Source organism: Panthera onca, chromosome A3 (genome assembly GCF_046562875.1).
Source record: "Panthera onca isolate mPanOnc1 chromosome A3, mPanOnc1 haplotype 2, whole genome shotgun sequence".
NCBI lineage: Eukaryota > Metazoa > Chordata > Mammalia > Carnivora > Felidae > Panthera > Panthera onca.
The window spans coordinates 22,935,494-22,955,911 of record NC_138341.1 but is presented as its reverse complement, the minus strand read 5'-3'; the positions used below and the strand labels follow the sequence as shown (position 1 = coordinate 22,955,911).

The 20,418-nt window shown below is 48.8% G+C and overlaps 1 protein-coding gene across 1 annotated transcript in view; it reads right to left on the bottom strand.

Annotated features, from left to right (window-relative positions):
• Positions 1–20,418, bottom strand: part of PLB1 (phospholipase B1) — a 143,141-nt gene that overhangs the window by 61,331 nt on the left and 61,392 nt on the right. Inside the window, exons 16-21 of the mRNA XM_078444836.2 lie at positions 15,159–15,230; positions 14,222–14,296; positions 11,724–11,787; positions 5,963–6,021; positions 3,910–3,983; positions 2,359–2,402 (exon numbers count right to left, since the gene is read on the bottom strand). Of these exons, the coding sequence (XP_078300962.2) occupies positions 2,359–2,402; positions 3,910–3,983; positions 5,963–6,021; positions 11,724–11,787; positions 14,222–14,296; positions 15,159–15,230 (388 nt within the window). The remainder of the gene's footprint in view (positions 1–2,358; positions 2,403–3,909; positions 3,984–5,962; positions 6,022–11,723; positions 11,788–14,221; positions 14,297–15,158; positions 15,231–20,418) is intronic.

Genomic DNA, 20,418 nt, shown 5'->3' with positions numbered 1-20,418 from the left:
ATTTAAGCAAAGAAGCCACCTGGAATTTTGATAGAGATTATATCAAATCTGTAGATTAATTTGGAGGATGTTGCCATCTTAACAGTATTATATCTTCTGATCCATGAACATGGAACGTCTTTCCATTTGTTTAGGTCTGATTACATTTCTTTCAGCAATGTTTTGTAATCTGAAAAGTATAAAGGATGCACTTCGTTTGCTGAACCAAGAATGCAATAGAACCTACACAACACAGATGCACTGAACTCATTCCTTGGGGCTTTGGAGACATTGTACCCAATGGATAGAAATTACTCTGGGGGGTGCCTGGGTGGCTCAGTTGGTTGAGTGTCTGACCCTTGGTTTAGGCTCTGGTCATGATCTCATGGTTGGTGGGTTCAAGCCCTGCATCAGGCTCTGTGCTGACAGTGTAGGGCCTGCTTTGGATCCTCTCTCTCCTTCTCTCTGCCTCTCTCTCTCTCTCAAAATAAACATTCAAAAAAAAAAAAAAAAAGAAAGAAAGAAAGAAAGAAATTACTCTGATTTCTACTCAACAGAAGGAAGAACTGTGAAATCACCAGAGCAATCTGCAAATAGAATGGATTCTCCCAGGTTTCCCATTACTGGGGGAACCCAGCACAGGCCAGCTAGCTACTTATCATGAATATCACAGAAAAGCACTACACATTGTTTCGAGCAAGAACTTGCTGGTGCATGCAGTTCCCTCTGCCAGTAATGTTCCATCCCCTTTCCTTACCTGATGAATTCTATTTCTTAAAACCCCTTTCAGAAGGCACAGTTAACCATCTTCTTATTTATTTTCCCCTAAACATTGTACGTAACTATCATTATCGGTATATGTGTCTGTCTTTAGGGAGACATGTCCCCAAAGAGATTGTGATGATGTCATGAGGGCAAGAGCCTTGCTTCATTCTCCTATTTCCCAAGCATCCAGACCTGGAGTATCTGCTGGATTAAATTGAAGAGGGAGCCGAACCCAGGTTCTGTTCTGACCTTATGTTCTCGTAAATCTTCGAACACATTTTCATGCAGTTATTTCCCTGTGGATTACCCAGTTACTTCATAACTGTTGTGAGGAAGAGTCTGAACAGGCAATGGTCTGCTGCTCAGCCAAGTATGGACTCTACCCGGGGGGGTGACACTGTCTCAGTCCTTTGTAAATCACTGTAGTGAAAGGTCCAATCCCCTCATCCACGATAATAGCGTGGGAATCAGGAAGCCCAGCAAAGCTGATGTATACGCAGGGCCAGCTCACAGCCCAGTCAATCACACTCACAGAAGCAACCCAAACCACCTCCCCTAGCAGTAAAGACAGGGAGGACACGTGTCACAGGACTGTACCTATTTCAATGCACCAGAATTTGCAAATAGCAAAACAGATAACCACACATGAAGCCCAATCGGTCCTGCCTAGGTGGAGATCAAGCCATCTCCATCACCAAAGTCTTGGTGCCTTAAACCTCAAAGAACTCCTTGCCTTCCAAAGATATGTTACAAAGGGATAATTCCAAGAAAAGTAAACGAGAGCAGGACCAATTAAGTTCCTCTCAGGCAAAAAACAAATATTATTAGCTGGAAGATCTGAAGGGAAAATAATTGTGACATTTAGTGAATGCCTACTTTAAGAACAAGCACTGTGGTGTTCATGCGCTAAGGAGAATAAAAAGACACATCAGGCCAGACGATTCAGAGAACATAGCTCAGGCTTAAAAAAAAAAAAAAAATTCCAAGCAGGCTGCGGGTGAAGTGATTCAAGGAAAACATCAGGCCCCCAATACGGCTGTGTTTGCACAGCCTGCACAAACTACTGCTGTGGTGGTGGTGTTTCCTAGTGACACTCAGGGATTCAACGTCTTTGTAAACAGTGGTGATTAATGGAGCCCAAGCCCAGATCAATGCCTCCCAGAAAGGTGCTCTGCTCAGAATGACAGGCAAAACAGAGATGGGTTTACTTTCCTTCTTTCTGAAATCATTTCCTAAGAATGACTTGCACTAAGATTTAGCCTGAAGTCTCTTCTCCCTCTCTTCCTTCCTTTTACAAATACAATTTCTCTTTAAAAAGAAAGAGAGGGAGAGAAAGAGAAAAAAAAGAGAAAGAGAGAGAAAAAGAGAAATAAGGAAAAGAAAGGAAAAGAGAAAAGAAAAGAAAAGAAAAGAAAAGAAAAGAAAAGAAAAGAAAAAAAAATCTCTCAAAGGCTTTCATGATGTTCATCAGAGACAAGCGACCGCCTCGGGGACGTTGCGCCCCCTGGTGAACGTGGCTGAGTCCCGCCGGCCGGCTCCCTGCCGAGCCCGCGACCGCCGCCAGGAGGCGCTGCTGAGCCGCACAGGGCTGAGCCCGGGCGATCGCGTACTCACTTGCGAGGGTGGTGACGCTGCTGAGGTTGTGATCGCCGCCGATACTGTGGTAGAACAAAAAAGAAAACCGAGGTTGAAAGCGCCATTGATGCCAAAACACCTCAGACACTCCCAAGACAGGCCTTTCTTCTGAGAGACACCCTGGGGGCTTGGAGCTTGTCATTTCCTCATTATTTCCAGTAGAAAAACAAAACGGAACATAGCAACTCCTCTTTTTGTCCCCACAAACCAGAACACCCAGAGAAGAAACAGATTTAAATGGCACGGTGACTGCGATGATTTTTTTTAACTTCGAGCACTGACGTTGGGACAGGGGAACGAAGTGGTCCCCCTTTGCCCCTGTTTTTCTAAAGGGAAGGTGAGCGTTCCTTGGATGCTGAGCCAAGTCGCGCCCCACTAGCCACTGCAGCTGGGCACGGATGTTATTATTGAAAACACAGTGGAAACGTTTGCCCTCGTCATTCTGTTCCTATTTGGCTTGCAAAAACCTGCTTTTAAAGCGTGTCTTCTAGAGAGAACCCATCTTCTAAGCTGCTTCTAAAATTCCAAGCAAATCAAAGTTGGATGGGTTTCTAGGCATGAGAATATGCAACATTCCACAGTTTATTGGATTCCCTGCTTTTCCATATCCCCTCATTCTCTGCCAAGTACATCTGAGAACATTTAAAAGGGTCTCAAATGTTTGGGGTTTAATTCTGTGCAACATCGCAAGGGAGGATGCCTGGGATTCAACACTCAGGGTCAGTCTGGTACCAGGGATGCCAGATTCCGGGCTGAGGAAACACCAGACCTGCCCTCTCATGCTTGGCATGAGCCGGGTGTTCAAATCCCGAGTCCTGCTCACTGCAGCTTGGGGCAGCCTGGGTTTGATTACAGCCAGAGCAGGAACAAGCCTGCATGAAGCAGTCACCATGGGGGAATGTGCCAGATTAGGGGTCAGGAACCATCTGCTCTATTTTTTGCCCTTTTATCATTTGGCTGTGTGATCTTAGATAGGTTACTTGTCCTCTCTGAGCCTTGCCTTCTCATCTGTAAAACGAAGGCCCTTTAATAATGATACAAACTTCCATTTATATCTACTTTGCTGGATGCTTAAACTCTCTCTATTCCTCATGACGGTTCTCAGGCTGTATTATTATCCCTGCATGGAAGATAAAGAGACAAGCTCAGAGAGGTTAAGTAACTTGCTCAGAGTCGCACAGAGTTAGGCAGCTAGGATTCAGGTTCAACTCCGGTTCCAAAAGGCCACTGTCTCCTTCTGAGCCTACTTCCCAGAGAGAGAAATGGAAGCTAGAGAAGCTTTTCAACCCAAACATTTATGTTCTTTCTCTCCCAAACTCGGCCTGTTCAGGCCTTAGTTCCTGTCCTGGGGAATGCAGTGGTTCAGGGGAAGCTTTTACAGTCCTTCCTCAAAGTAAACCAGAAGCTTCTGTTGAAAAGCACTAGGTGGCTCATGTGTCTGCTAGAAGAATTGTTCTCCGTGAGGCTCAGGGGTCCTCCCCTGCCCTGCAATGAAGGGGTCATGCGGCATCTTGCCACACCCTCACTCACCTCCAGGACAGGCCTCGATACTGTGTCAAGACATCCAAGATGTCCCCAGGCTTTGATCCAGCCCCATTACCTGCCTGAGAAGGAACATCAAGAGGTGAGTTTCCCTGCCCCCTCAGCTGGAAGGTCCGTGTTCTAGTTGTGGCTGGGAGCACCTGAGCACTCCCTAGAATCTAGAGTGTAGACAGTGCCCTGTCTTTTTTTTTTTTTTTTTAAATGTTTATTTGTTCTTAAGACAAAGACAGAGCATGAACAGAGGAGGGGCAGAGAGAGAGAGGAAAACACAGAATCTGAAACAGGCTCCAGGCTCTGAGCTGTCAGCACAGAGCCCGACACGGGGCTCGAACCCACGAACTGTGACACCGTGACCTGAGCCGAAGTCAGACGCTTAACCGACTGAGCCACCCAGGCGCCCCTACCCTGTCTCCATATGCATCTACCTTTACAGAGATGAGTGAGAGCTCCCACTGGGAACCCTGGTGCCATCCACCGCTTGGCCTAACCCTAAAAAACCTGGCCCAGACCAAGATCAAGTGCTACAGGCTAGCAAAATGGCTCTGAAAATCAGACTGCAAGTGTCCACTTTTCAAAAGGACCCGTTTCTGGGTCCCATCCACCTCCTTTTGAAAAGTTGTGAAATAGACCATAAAAGGAAACATATCACAATCCTTTGAAATCAACGTATCTCCTGTATGTACAATTTTAAAAATAGTAATACAATGCCGTGTACCTACCCTTAAGCTGAAGAAAGACACGGTCTTTTAAAACCTCAATCTGGGCACGCTCTGCAGATGCATGGCCCTTGCCTAAAGCGTGTCATTTCCAAGCAGGGCCATTGCAAAGGTCATGCTGAAGACGGGCCTCTGAGGCAGGCCAGGGGGGAGGCTGGCCTCCATGAGAGACCCTCCGGGGTGTGACCCCTGCTGTCTGGTGCCCAGTTCTCTGCCACCTGCCATGTATGTCACACTCCAAAGTTTGCCTCCCAGGAAGTCCTGAACAGCTATGCTGATTCTTGAGGACTGCTTCTCCCAAGAGCATCTTCAAGCAGACCAGCGGGTCAGGGGTCAGAGGTCAGGCGTCGGGGGGAGCTACCAGGCCACATCCAGCAGGAAATGGTTGGGATAAGCAGTGCTAAGGACCAGCCTGCCTGTTCTTCCGGAAAGTTACAAGCAGTAGGGTGTTTGGGGTAAAGAATCGCTGAGGGGTCATGGAGGGCACAGCCACAGTACAGGGACAGGCTTCTGGACTTGGAGTCAGGACTCATGAGTGCTGGTCCTGGTCCAGTGCCTGCAAGCTATGCAGTCGTGGGCACTCAGTGCACCTACCCGGCCCCGTCTTCTTTTTGGGTTAAGTTTAAGGTAAGTCATGTTTCAGAAGATTGTATCGAGGATGTCGATGGGATAGATGAAATGCTAACGAGCCACAGACATGAAAGGTGTCTACTGGTCTTTGGGGAAGATTCTCCTGGAGACCCTGAATTCTACGGACCCAGAGAACAGCAGCTGGATGCGTCTGGAATGGGCGACTAGTAAATGGAAACTTGTGTCCGGGAACCTCTACCCCGTCTCTCAAAGGGCCTGATTTTCTTTCATTGGATAGCACTTTGCAGGCCTGAGGGGTCATCATGGAGCAGCTGCAGAGATGGGCTGGCATCATTCTGAGTACCTTGTCTTCCTCTGCCCCCTGCCCCCCACCCCATTAACACCTGCTCCTGCCTAATCCTCTCTTCACCCTCCTTTGACTTCCTGCATGACCAGCGCCTGGTCTTTGAAGGAGCCCCACACTGTGCGTGAGACCTAGTCCAATCCGCCCAATGCTACCAGACTGTGAGACTTGGGCTGGGTCACTTCTGTCACGGCTGCTCCCTCTGAGGTCCCCCCACTTCCTACTCGCTCATTCATCCCAGCGTCGGGAGAGGAATACTGAGGTTAGGACGGACATGGGGACCGGAGGGGGGCGGGAGATGACCATGGTCATGAGAGTTCCTCTCTCCGGGTTCTCCCATTAATCCAGATCTCCTCCCCTGCCCGCTCCTCCCACAGTTGGGGTAACTCACCGTGAGAGAGTCCCCCAGGGCTGCGATTACCTTGATGTCAGCCAGCTTCAGCCTGTGAACTGAGAACGCACACACCAGTTAATGGAAGACAGGGGTTCTTATCTCCTCTGAAAGTGAGTGATCTTCCAGGAAAACTGAGAGAGAAAGTCCATTTGTAATTGTAATTCAGCTTGGGCAGAGATACTAAATCTGTCACAAGCCTGTCATAAGGCCGTGGATCCTGACTGTTATCTCTTCCTTGGAGCACTTGCACATGGGCTCAGGACCTAGGAGGTGGACCCAAATTTCAGAGGGGATTCTGGGGCCTTTGGTGAAACCTGGTGCCACAAGGTGAGCAGTTACCCTCAGGGCCTGAAATGGCTCCTGGCAATGTGGTCTGGGAGTCAGGCAGGAGTTGGCGTGGAGATGTAACCAACACTTAATCTATTCCAGGATCTGTTGATAATGAAGATAAAATTTTATATCATCCTGTTAAAAAAAAAAATCAGCTCACGGGCGCCTGGGCAGCTCAGTCGGTTAAGCGTCCGACTTTGGCTCAGGTTGTGATCTCATAGTTCGTGAGTTCGAGCCCCATATTGGGCTCTGTGCTGACAGTTCAGAGCCTAGAGCCTGGAGCCTGGTTTGGATTCTGTGTGTCCCTCTCTCTCTGCCCCTCCCCTGCTCTCTCTCTCTCTCAACAATAAGTAAAATGCTAAAAAATTTTAAAAAATACTCAGTGAAAACAATGTTCAAAGGGATCTCCAGGTCCTGGCTCCTTCCATGGAGACATCTTGTCTACCTCACCTCCATACCATCTGCAGATGAGAAGCTGCCACTCCCACTGAGGATCTGCTCTCACTGGAAAAGTAAAAGTCCCTGCCTCTTCTAATGACAGCATGCAAACGAACACATACATAATTGTGAATGTGTGTATGCAAAATATATAGATTAGTGATCCTCAAATTTGAGCGTGCATCAGAATCATTTGGGGAGCTTGTTAAAACGCAGATGGTCGGTTCCTACCCTCAGAGTTTCTGCTTCAGTAGGTCTTGGGAGGGGGTGGGGTAAGGCTATGTGGTTAGAAGAACAATATCAAATCACAAAGCCAGCTGCACACATTAGCACACATCCATGGGGTTGAGCCTGAGAACTTTAAAATGACCTCTTCTCAAAGAAATTGGGCTATGGGTAAAAAAAGGCAACCCAACAGAAAGTAAGACCTCCTTCCCTCAACTCTAGAGGGCTTATTTTAGTTGCTGGTGATGACAGCCAATCACTATATTCTTGTTGCCATAATGTATGATAGCCACAGTGAATGCTGTGAACACTTGCTAGGGGGCAAAGGTTAGGGGAAATCTTTGAAGCTGGTAAAATGTGGAAGCGATGGGCAGATTTGCTTCAAAAGCTCATTATAGTTTGCTAAAGAGGCAGCTGGAACTGGTCATCCCGCCGCCTAAATTTGTAGCAGACAGAAAGGAAACGTACACACGTGTGCATGCATGTGCACATCTATGTGTGTGTGTGTGTGTGTGTGTGTGTGTGTGTGTGTGTGTGTGTGTATGTGTAGATAGATCTGAAGGATTTCCTTTGAGAGATAATAAACCAAACCAAGACTATGTGGGAGGGGTCTGACTTATCTGGGATTTTATTAATATAGAGCCCGACAGGTTTCATTTGTTTAACATCCTGCAGACCTTGATTTGAGCTTTGTTAATATCATCACGCATGACAAAGACACAGCCTGGAAACACAGCAAAGCACTTTAGCAATTGCTCTCCTTGGGGAAAGAACTACTTAGCGATAAGATTAAATTTATGTGGGCTGATTAGCTAAACATTATCTGGTACAAACTGTCCACCACCCTGAAATGAGTTGATAAATACATCAATAACTCATCAAGATTTCTACAGAGGGGGCCTCTTATCAGAAGGCCATCCAAGCTATGATGAAATATCACGAATGGTAAGAAAATGGTAGACTATAGAATGAGGAGAAGACTTGACACTTTGGAGCTTTGTCTTGTATACCCCAAGAGCTTAAACCACGTGCAGCCATAATCTGACAAAAGCAGCTTTCCTCGCAATTGTCAGCTAGGGCCACCCAGCTCCTGTGCCCTCTGATTCTCAGGACTTATGCTAACTTATGTTAACAACGGTGCTAAACTGCTGGCACCATGTTAGAACCTTGTTTGTGCCTTGGAAGTACTTCAGTGTGAGTTTGTATGAAGCAATCTGTGCCTTAGGGAGCACAGGGGCTCAAGCAATGTGCTAAGTTGAATTACAGGCTAAGTTAGTGGCTCTGTGTCAGAGACTTTACAGCTCTCAAAGCTTTAAATGATGGGCACTGCAGGGAAGGGAATACCTATGCGTCCAAGTGTCTTTGGGTGATTTTGAACTTGCTCAGTGGACTGAGCAAGGGGACAGGTGGGCTGTTATTCCCTGTGGGGCATCAGTGCTTCCTAGTCATAGATGAGGTTAAATCACAAGACCCATGAACAGGTGATGATTACAGAAGCATCTCCAGGGTCATTGCAGTGCTGGGTCATAACAAAGTGAAACCCTTAATGATCTCCCGGTTCTGTAACTAGGGCATTTTTCATATCGGCTTTTGAGTAGCTCATTTTAGTCAAATGGGTATAATAAAGAACATCAAGGACTTACAAAGGAGCCAATGTCTTAAATGAATGAACTGTTCTAGATTTATACTATTAGTGACAGTGGCATATAAATAGCTTTGTAGTTCTCTATTTTCAAATACTGTGAATTTCTCCCCCAGTATGGAATTAGCAGCTTGACATCAAGATAGCCAGCTTGAGTACAGAGCCAGGAGCCATGTCCCCCGGCTCCGTATTGTTACTCTTTTGTTTGCAAAATGCTACTCTTTTTCTCACTGGGAAAACCTCAGGTCAGCTGCCAGGCCCAACATATTTTTCTTAGTTACCCCAACTGTGTTAGGGGCAGACCATGGGGTAATATAAAATGATGCAAGTATGTGCAAAGTTAGAAAGCCCACAGGAGATAGCACTTAGAGAGAGCATGTATGCACTGACTGGGAAGAAAACTCGGCAGCTTTTATTTATTTATTTTGCTACCAAATACCGATTAGTTATAAAAAAAGTTGTGTCAACTCTCTCTATCTCATTCCAAAAGGCTCACAGATTGGAGGAAGAGGGTCATCACCTGTGGGCCCCAGAGGGCATGAGTGAGGCATCCAGGTTGCCAAGGGCTGTGGCCTATTGATGAAGGCAGTACCCTATGTTGAGACATCACTTTTGGTTAGTTATGTGTATCTGTGGATGGTTGAAGAGAAACACTAGGGAAGGGGACACGGCAGGTTTTTGAAAAGAACTCTGAAGGCAAAACAGTTATTTTATACAGAGTCTTAGTGAAAAATTGCTTTAATGGCAGATACCTTGATCTAGTTGGATTTAAAGATCTTTTCCAACCCTGAAAACTGTTGGTTTGCTACATTGGAAATACTCATTAATATTAATTCAGCGAGGGGCACCTGGGTGGCTCAGTTGGTTAAGTGTCTGACTCTCGATTTCGGCTCAGGTCATGATCTCACAGTTCATGGGATCAAGCCCCATGTTCGGCTCTGTGCTGACAGCACGGAGCCGGCTTGCAATTCTCTCTGCCTCTCCCCTGCTCACACTTGCTTGCGTGCTCTCTTAAGATAAATAAACATTAACAAAATTAATTCAGTGAACATTTACTGGGCTCCTATTATGTGCTGAGTCACTGGAGATATAAAGATAAGACAATCTGCTCCTTTAAGTATGCATCAGATACCATCATCTCAATCAGAAATTGCAAACATGATCTCCAGAGGAGTGAATGACCTTGCCAGAAATAGGACAGTTGTCAAGAAAAACTAATAATGTGGCCCTGTGCTAACTCTCTTTTAACTACCCCAACAATCACAAGGATGGTTAAAATGTCCATTCACAGATCACACGTGCTAATGAAATGTGTTTTTTATTATTGCCCAGTTAGCAGTGGTCATTTTCCTAAATGACACCTTTCAGGCAGGACTCAGAAGGGCAGGCCCAGCTCTCATTTAGGATGGCTGTCACCCAGTTGGAGCGAGAGAGCATTTTGGTTCCATGCCCACTTGGTTAGATCGAGGAGACCTAAATGTACCCATTTGCTTATTCAGACGGTCCCTATCACTGGAGTATCTTCGATCTCAAGGTCTTAAGATTTCTTGTGCTTCCATCTTCAAATGCCAATAAACACAATAATCTTCAGGGTCAGAGGATAAAGAAAAGGTTCACATTTTATCTGCTTTCAGATGTTGAGATACGTTCTAAGGGATTGGTTATCATTATGACAGGAACATAATCTGGAAAGATTGCAAAATACTTTATAGCTCATCCTCTCAGAATGATAAGATTAAAAAAGGGATGGATATCATTTCTCTGTAAAGACTGGCGATTAAAAAATTCAAATTCTCTCTGTCCCTATACATGCAAATGCATGGACATACATATATATGTACATCTTTGTGTTTTTGCTGTAAGACAGCCTGTGTAGGAAGCTGATAATTTGTTTCTGCTGCTAGAGTTCTGCTAGTAAACTAACCAATAGGACTAAGTTGTCACCAAGTATGAAGGGGATAAAAATCTAAAGATTAAACACGCACGAGCGCGCGCACGCTGTGTGTGCGTGTGTGTGTGTGTGTGTGTGTGTGTGTGTGTGTGTGCCTTATTTCCTATTCCATTGTTCTGCAACTTAGAACAAGAACCAGTTACAGACTGAAGTTTGTTACAAACATTTTAACTTACTTGCCATTCACGTGGCTTAATTTGAGCGTAGAGAGCTAAGACCTGCATGAAAGGTAGGCTGACACTTTGTTGTTCTACTAACGCTCAGCAAAAGAAAACAGTCTGATGACAAAGATGTGCATCCCTGAAAGAACCCTGCTAGGCGCTGTGACATCTCCAAACCTAATTTTCTGTCTTGGAAGGCACTTAGGAGGCATTCGACAATCACCTAATAATCAAGTGAATGAATCAATGAACAAAGGAGTCGCCCTCTAGGACCAAGCAAGGGAACCTATCGCACTGTTGCAGGAATGCTCCTGCACTGATGGGGTCAGTCCTACAGGTCAACGTACAGCCTCCTCCCTGCAACCCCCGCTCCATGACCTCCCATGGTCACATGCACACAGCCATCACTCTCAGACAGGCTCGTCTAGAAGAAAAGATTTAGCCCTTAGCCGGCCCCTTTCTGGGAGGATGTCACCTGGGAGGATGAAACTCCACGAGTTTCATTTTCACGGCCCGGCAACAGTCATTTTGGAAATACTGAGAAGCAGTGAGAACAGCACGTTTCTAAGATGGCGTGCTTTCCTGTTCCGTGCAGTGTATGAGTGCCTCCTGCCTATGGCTCTGACGTATGGACCGGTTATTTCCGCCTCCTGCTTAAAGATTGTTTTGTCTTTTGGAGAAAAAATTCACTGGTTCATTAAGGCTCCACGGCAGAGGGACAATGACAGCAGCGCACTCAACTCATCCTGGGCTCTTCGCAGGACAAGACGTGGTACACGGTTAACGCTTAATCAATGCTTTCTGCTGCTGGTTTTATCATGTTGTAGCTCAAGAACAATCAAACACAGACACGAACTTCCAAACACACATCAGGAGCTACTTCTATTGTCCTTGGAAAAAACCCCTCTCTGATGTATCCCAGACTGTGTGGAAAGCCCGTTAAGGTTGCCCTTACGTTGATGATTTCGAGCCTCAAATGAGGCTAAAAATTGCTTGATTTGAGCCATGTACCTGAAGTGGGAATCGTGTTGGAGGGGTCCTTGTCAGGGCACCTGATTTCCATTGCATCTGTCACCTGAAATGAGAGGCACAGAGAAGGAGAAATGGATCTTGCAACATAGGAAATTGGGTGAGAAGTGGGGCCTGTATTTGGAAAGCACCCCTTAGTATAGAAAGCTAGGTATCCCTTAAGATCCCTCCCTCTCTATGAACACTCATATCTGAGTGTCCACAAAATCCTTTCTTAAATGCTCCCCATCCTGTCGCCTCCCCTCTAGTGCCTTGACCTTCATCCAGGCCTGTGTTACTTCTTTTTCAAAAATAGGGTTTTTTAATGTTTATTTATCTTTTTTGAGAGAGAGAGAGAGAGAGAGAGAGAGAGAGAGAGAGAAAGAGAGATAAGGGTGAGTGGGGGAGGGACTGAGAAAGAGGGAGACACAGAATCCGAAGCAGGCTCCAGGCTCTGAGCTGTCAGCACAGAGCCCGATGCGGGGCTCGAACCCACAAGCCGTGAGATCATGACCTGAGCCGAAGTCAGATGCTTAACCCACTGAGCCACCCAGGCGCCCCCTCAGGCCCGTGTTACTTCTTGCCTGGAATATTACAGCATCTACAGCCTTCAGTCCTGTGGGCTTCCTCCCCAGCCTTCTGAACCCATAGAGTTGATGCTCTCCCTCTCTCAGCATAATATAATGGTGTCACCCCTCCCCCCCCCAAATTCTTAGTGAAAGCAGGGATTTTTGCTTGTTTGGTGCACTGTATCCTCGGAGCCCAGAACAGTGCACAGTGATGCTCAATAAATGTGTGTTGGTTGAAAAAAAATACATTTCTGCTGTATTAACATCCGCACGAAGTCCATCCCCCTTGGCGCATCCTAAGAGGACCCTGACATTCTAAACCACCAGCTCTGGACCCAGCTCTCGTGCTCTCCATGCCTCTGCCCGAGTCTACCTCCGTTCCCCCCTCACCCTCCCCTCCCTCCACGTTCCCACACGTCCATCTACCGGGTCACCCCCTTGGCCATCCTTCAAGGCTGGGGTTGTTGGTCTTCTTTGGGAAACTATGTCACCTCTCTCCCGTCAGTCGCCTCCTCTGTGTTCCCAGAATACCCACGGAAACTTTAATTAGAGTCATGCCGCGACTGCTGATTGGCTCCACGAGGCTGAGTTCCTTGGGACGAGCAATGGATTTTATCTGTGGCTTTATCTCTTATGCCTGGTATTCCTCTGCCCACCCAGCCACGTAGCCATTCAACAAATAGTGATGAGTCCCTGCTTGCATTCTAGTGGCACACAGAAGGCTTTCAATAAACGTATCTTGAGGGAATGTGTCACTGCCTCCTACCAGATGACAAATACTGGCAACGCTTGTATAGAGCTCAGAGCGTACCGACACTATTTCATGTACTTTACGTGTATGAGCTTATCATTAGTAACAACTCTGTGAGGTGGGGCTGTGACTAGCATGTCACAGAGATGGTAAGTGCCTTGCTCAATGACACAGAGCCAGTAAGTGGAAGAGCCTGGATTTGAACCCCAGAGCGCCCTGCTGCCTCTCAGGTATATCCTCACGCTGAGGTATCGGTTAGAACGTGAGGGACATGATGATAAATCAAGAGTCTTTCCTGCTGTATCTCTCAGGCTTTCTGCTGGGGACCCAGGCCGTCGTCTTTGCCACTGGTGGGGATGGGAGTAGGAGTGAATTCGTCTCAACTCGTCTTGGTCCACAGTCCTCTGAGAGTGAGGACATCAGCCTTGAAGTGCTTCTCAGCTCCCCAGAGGAGTGCAGGGTGCCCTAGCTCATCTTGACAGGAAAGATCAGAGAAGGACTCCTGAGACAAGCACCAAGGGAGGCGTGAGGAGGCACGAGGCGGCCCCCACGGGCGTGCACCAACTTCGAAGGCCTTCTGGCCTCCATGCTGTCTGGTTTCACGCTTCACCGCATTCCTCTGCTTTTTCTTAACTTTCTCCTCAGATTAAGCCCTCAGGTGAGTTTAAAAGGACTCGTCGGTGATTTGGGGAGAGCCTGAGGATTCTTGGTTTATGTCAGAAGAAAACAGGGAGTAGGCAGTGCTGAGCACCCCACCACGCCCCGTGAAGCCTCAGGATGCTGGTTGCTGAGGCCGTTCTAAAGACAGGGATAGGGGTTAAGGGTCTGACTTCGGCTCAGGGCACGATCTCACGGTTTGTGAATTCGAGCCCCGCATCAGGCTCTGGGCTCAGGGCCTGGAGCCTGCTTTGGATTCTGTGTCTCCTTCTCTCTCTGTCCCTCTCCCACTGATGCTCTCTTTCTCTCAAAAGGAAATAAAGATTAAAAAAAAAATCAAAGACAGGGATATAGGGCTGGCCTGCTTCAAGCACTAACGGGGCGGTCACACACCTGACCCTTTGACCCTTCCCCAGGGGCTCATGGGGTTCCAGGGAACCACATAGAAACTTCCAAAGACTCAGCAAGGGGTACCGCCCCTGGTTCATTTGCATGTTTGTCAATCACAGAAAACCCGAGCCTACCTCAAGCTCCTCAGGAGATTTTAGCAGCCTGGGCAGGTAGTTGCTGTTCTTGTAGGTGAACAGAAAGGGATTCTCCTGCAGAGGAAGGTAATACGTTATAATCATGACCCAGAAATCTGTATCGTTTAACCACCAGGCTTTCTTACACAGTAATGCCTTTGGTCAGTTTGGAACGCTCATAGCATCCTTGAAATGATGAGAAAACCATCATCTGGCTTTTCTTCTCCGCGCTGCTCGTTAGTTCTCTGAGAGGGCTCACTAATGCTTTGAAATGTCCCCTTTGCCACAGTCAGCATCTCCTGCTTGTACTGGAGTTTCATGCTACCAGGCAAAGTACATATATTTCCACAGAAAGGGAACTGAATTTTAAGCTTCCTGGCAGCCAAGGCAAAGAGGGAAACAGGGCAAATGATCTAATTCCTACAGCCCAGTAAAAAAACAAAAACAAAACAAAAACAAAAAACAGAAAAACCCCAAAAAACAACAACAACAAACTTACCAGTTCAGTAAGAAAGCCCAAAACCGGACTCACATTAAATGATAAAAAGAATTCTAGTGATTTATGTTCGGTGTTCCTTTTCTCATTCATTTACTCAGCAGCACTAACTCTATGCCTACTACATGTCGGGTGTGTTATTCAAGATGCTCATCCTCACATTTGGGACCAGGTAAGCTGTGGCTTTGGTCCTATGCCCTCCACAGGTGTGGAAGGGGCCTCGGTGCTGCGGACACGGCTCTCCTGACCCGCCGGTGTAAACCTTCAGCGTGTCAGGTGTGCAAAGCTGTGCCCAGCCTCGAAGAGCCAACCCAAGCCTCTGACGGGGCTAATGTCTCATCCAGGGAAGACCCCACTTCACAGCAAAGCCCACTTCTTCGTGGCCCCAACTCGGTCCCCAACTCAGCAAGGGATTCCCTCCCGTCCCCAGTTCTGGCCTACCTGAGAGGGACATTTCACCGGACTTCCGTCTCGTGCACTGAATGGCTCATCTTTCTGTCCTGCTGGCTCCATCTGGAAAAGGAGGTGATCTTTAGAACAGAGAAGTCTTGCATAGGTGGCCGCATCCTGGGGTGCCAATGACAGAGACTCATTTGCCCAGCATCTCTCAGAGTGTTATCCTGGGCCAGCTGGCGGCACCAGCATCACCTGGGGACACATTAGAAATGCAAATCTCCAGGCCCAACCCAGACCTACTCAAGTCAGAAACCTTGGGGTGGGGTCCAGTGCTGTGCATTTGAACAAGCCCTCCAGGAGGTCCCAGTGCAAGCCCCAGGTGAGGCCCAGGGCACGGGAGGATTCAGTGATGCCCAGCCCACCCCTCCTGATGTTACAGAGAGAGGCATGGAATGCCAGACAGGCTGAGCTGGGACTGGGACCCCAGCGCTGACGAAACTTCCCTCCGAGAGGAGAGCAGAGGGGGGAAGGAAGGACAAACCCTTGGCTCTTGTGTAAAGCATGCACCCTCTCCCTTCGGCTCCCCTTCCCGTGGTATGTAAGCCCGCGTCCAGGAGGCAGGAAGAGCCTCTGTTACCTGAACACTGCTTACGTGGCCGTGAGTGAGACGAGCTATGGCTTCTGGCTCAAGTCCTAGGTCTTTAATCAGAGTAACAGACGTGGGGCCCAGCCCAGCCCCCACTCCCAAACAACTTGAACATCTAGCGGTTCGGGAATGAGCAATGGTGGGCTCAGTGCTGATCTAGGCAACTACTTAAATGATAACCGGAGCCCGTGGAACAGCGCCATCGAATAGTGTGCGTGTGTCAGCAGGGGCCCCAGCAGGTGATAAACCGATGTGAACGTGCTCAAGGCCACACGGGAAAATGAAGGCAGTTGAAGAATTCAGTGGGGGAAGGCTTTCTTTTTTTTTAAAATTCCTTTTGTTGGGGTGCCTGGGTGGCCTAGTCAGTTGAGCCACCGACTCGATTTTGGCTCCAGTCACAATCTCATGGTTTATGAAATCGAGCCCCACGTTGGTCTCTGTGCCGACAGCATGGAGCCTGCTTGGGATTCTCTCCCCCTCTCAGGCTCATGTGTGCTCTGTGTCTCTCTCTCTCTCTCTCAAAATAAACATTTTTAAAAAGTTCCTTTCATTATCTTTAAATGCTTATGATACATAAACTCTTGAAAGATACCACAACTTCGAGAGACGACACATTTCCTTTTGCACTGCTATTTTCTCCCATTTGGGAACCTCATGTTCACGGTCAGCCCTACTGCCCACAGGTACTAGACTCTTGGGCACCTTTGTCCCTCACCTCCCTTCCAATGACTTGACAAGAGGCAAGAGGCTATGGGATGGGGCGCTCTGTCTGGCTCAGTCACAGGCTCCGCCATCCTCCACGAGGATTTTAGATTCTTCAGCAATATCTTATCCCAGCATCTCGCCATAAACAAGAACCAGGGAAAGAACTTTACCCTTCTTGGGATTAGCTCTTCACCCAAATGGACAAAGTCAGATAAGAGGGTGTAATTGACCTTTTGGAAAAAGGGTGGCAACCTTTTAGCTCGAAGGCTGGAGGAGGAACTGGGGTCCCTACCTTCTTTCAGATTTATTCTGATGGTGGGCACTCCTGGAAATGGGAGGTCCCGCCCACAATGTTCAAGGTTGCTCTGAAAGGGAGTGTTCAGTGACCCGGTGTCAATCTGGCCTGCCTTCTTCCCTTCTCCAATCTCTCAAGAATGTAATCAATAAGAGAGTCTGGAAAGAAGCTCTGAGAGAGCCACGCTTAATAATTCTGGTAGAATGGATATAGCAGAGCCCATTTTTTAAGGACCTTAAAGAGAGGAAATTCATAGGCTTGAATAAACACTTTCCTTTAAGAGCCTTTCCTCAAATGTCTCTTTATCAGTCTCCTACATCCTTCCCACTCCTCTAATGCCCTTTACAACTGCTTGGACCCTCTACCCTCCTCTGTGCTCAGGCAGCATGGAGAATGAGGCAGCCAGGCCAAACATCCCCTCCCACTGTCCCTCCGCCTGCCACCCTGTGCCCGTGTACAAGTTCACATGCACTCCAGGGACAGTGGGGGCTGGTCTCTGTGCTCTCGCTCCACACCTCAGTCCTGGAATCACCCACATCTCTTCTCCACAGCCTCCCTGCCACACTGGAATTAACTGGAATGTGGGAGGACCTTAGACATTCTCTCCCAGGAGAATTCCCACTCAGCTGAGCAATTCCTGAGGGAATTTCAGGGCTTGGCATGCAGTGGGGGTCTGTGATTGCTGGAAGGATCCAGTTCCCCAAAGGTGGGTTTCTTCAGAACTAGTGTTGCATAAGAATCATCAGAAATTACTGAGGAGGCGGTGATGGGGGCAGAAGGGACCAAGGGAATGAATTATGTCTTCACAAAATCCCCCAGCTTTGTGTCAGGAGCTCAGCTGCAGTCTGGGGGCACGTTATGCTAGGGCGGTTCCAGGAGTGTTTCAGAAGTGGGGCTGCTCTCTTGCAGGTATCTGCAACTTTCCTTTGTTGGCCCTCACTCAGAGCTTACGTGTACCCTGGGGCCTGGCCAGGGAGAACAGATGCAGGGGTGGCCTGCACAGCCACCCCCACTGTGGTGTCTGGGGGCAGCGTGGGGGAGAAAAGTGGTGGAACTTGGGCCCCTGTGGTCACAGCGATTATGTCGGACCCTCTCTGCTCCCCACATATGAGAGTGGCCCTCATTCCAGGCCCTCTGTGTCTGTGAACGTGGCCTTGGATAGACCTATCTGGCTTTCATCTCTGTGGTCTCAAACCCAACACAGCAGAGACTCAAGGAGATAAAGGCAGAGACACGCCTGCCCTCCTTGTGTCCCTAGGAAGACACAAGAGTGAACCCAAGGATGAACCACTCGTGCGTGCTGCTAAAGGCCTCTGAGGCTCGCTGAGGATCATCACACACCTCTGGCAAGGAGGGAAAAGAGAGGCCGAGAAAGACCACACGATTCGCCTCACGCTACAACCAAAGACACAGGTGTAACCGGAACTCCGGGTTTCTGGCTTTTTACCCAGTACTTTTGCCCAGACCTGGTCGATTCCTCATTTCTTATGGACTAACCCATGCCTGCAGGAGCTGTCCACTCACTCTCGCAGCTCTGCTCACTCTGGGAGCCATGGATGGTCTGGCACGTCACCCATGAGGAAGCCAGGAGAGTGACACATCCAGGGAAGCCCCTCTTTCTCTGCTGGCCTGGCTGCCCGGACCTCGAGAACTCTCATTGGGAAATAACTGGGGGTTGGTTGGACAGGACAGAGTGGGGGTAACTGCCCACCCAGGAGAGCTGCCTCCTCCTCCTCGGAGCCCTTGTGACACCTACTATGTCATGGTCCTTTGGCCTTGAGTCTGTTCCCATCTGTGGGCCTGCTCAGCCTCATCCTTATCCTCACCCTCAAGTGGGTTGTAGGACACTGTGGTGCCGGGTGCCTGTGTCAATGTGCAGGATGACACTCGGGCTCAATAAAGGCAAAGATTGCCACTGTTGCCTCTGCCACCAGTGACGACCAATAGCAAGGTGAAGGGGTAGAGAGGGAGAAGGAGAGGGAAGAGAGGGAGGGCATGTGTGCAGGGGAGGGAGGGGAGGGAAAAGAGGGAGAGGAGGGAGAGGAGGGAGAGGAGGGAGAGGAGGGAAAGGAGCCTTTCCCTGGATCTGCTCTTTCTGGCATTCCGGGTACATTATTCTTTCTCAGGGCCTCCTTATCCTCAGGTTTCCTCTCTTATCAGACCAGCCTCATACTGCCCCTTGCCAGTGCATTGGCTCTTCTTTCCTCCATGCCCTTTGCTCACAAAAGTCCTTTTGCCTGGGAATGCCCACCCTGACCTCCTCCGACACACCTTACAAAGCCATTTGGAATTCTGTCCCCACGGGATCCTTCTGACCTCTCTCTCCTATCGTTGTTGGGTACACAGTCCAGCACATCACTGCTGGCTGAGGTCAAGTTCACTCTTGTTCTTCTGGGTTGCCTGACCTTTCCAGCTACACCCTAGGTTCTATGAGGGCAGAGGTCATCTGGTGTGTGTCCTGTATCCTCCTAGGACCCAGCCTAGGGTGGGGCATGTTGTAGGTGCCCTTGTGTTGCTTGGGGGAAAGCGGACATAGAAGGAGGAGGAGGTTTGGCTGAGCTGGAATCAGTCCTTCTCCCCCAGAGAGAGGGTGGAGGGGGCTTAGCTCCTGCAGGAAGGATCACATTCCTATTCTCTGCCCTTCACAGGAGATGGGCAGCAAAGTGGTTTCCTGGGGGAAATATCCTGCCCAAGGGTCAGGCCCACTAAAGGATCCTTATTCAAAGAAATCAGAAAAGCAATCATTGCCTTCTCCAAAGGGGAGTGTGAGTTCCTTGCCATGGGCCATCTGGGGACCTTGCCTACTCTCCTTGCTCCTGGCTAACGTGTGCCTGTGTGTGGGCTAATGAATGCAGTGGCTCACGGTCTTGGCACAGCAAACCAACTGAGGAAAGGGAGAGAAGTTTCCTAACCAAGAACAAGGACAACCAAGTTCCCATCACTAGAATTCTAAAAATAGGGCAACTTGGATGGGGAAAAAATGGCAAAGTCAGGTCTCTGTCCAGTGCCCTGGAAACGTTCACAGTTTTGAGGTTCTATCCCACCCAGTGACTGAGCCCAGCTGGCCCAGGGGGACTTTCGTAGTCTGGGGAAAGCTTGTCACAGGTATAGTAAGAAGGGCCAATGCGTAGTGAGTCCTCACTGAGGGCCAGTAGGGCCAGGAATAAGCCATGCACAGGACACGTTTTGCGTCAGGGGTTATGAAAAGGGTTTTGCAGAACGGGAGCTGAGACCTTGTATTCACACGGCTCGTGAAGGGTGGAATTAGGAACGGAAGCCAGGTCTTCTTCATTCACAGTCCACGCTCATCACAGCCACCACCCTGTGCCTTTGAGCCACACGATGGTGAGGGAAATCTGGGCTGGAACTACTATGTGAGCCCAATCCACAAACAAAGTGGCCTGTGCAGATGCGGAGGAGATGCCCGTGCCTCTGCGAAGAACAGGACCGCGGTAGCCCAGCCCCGGATGGGAAGGTGAAACTCCCAGGAGTTCAGACCTGGGCTGTCAGCAGGTGCGCGCAGGGCCCCTGGTGGCTCAGAGTCATCGTCCGGGGTCCTGCGGGCAACCCGGAGCCCCTCCGTCCGAGCAGGGGGCACAGTGGGTGTGGCGGTGGAGGTCCTGCCTCTCTTCCTGTGTGCGAAGCCCCAGCTGGCACGG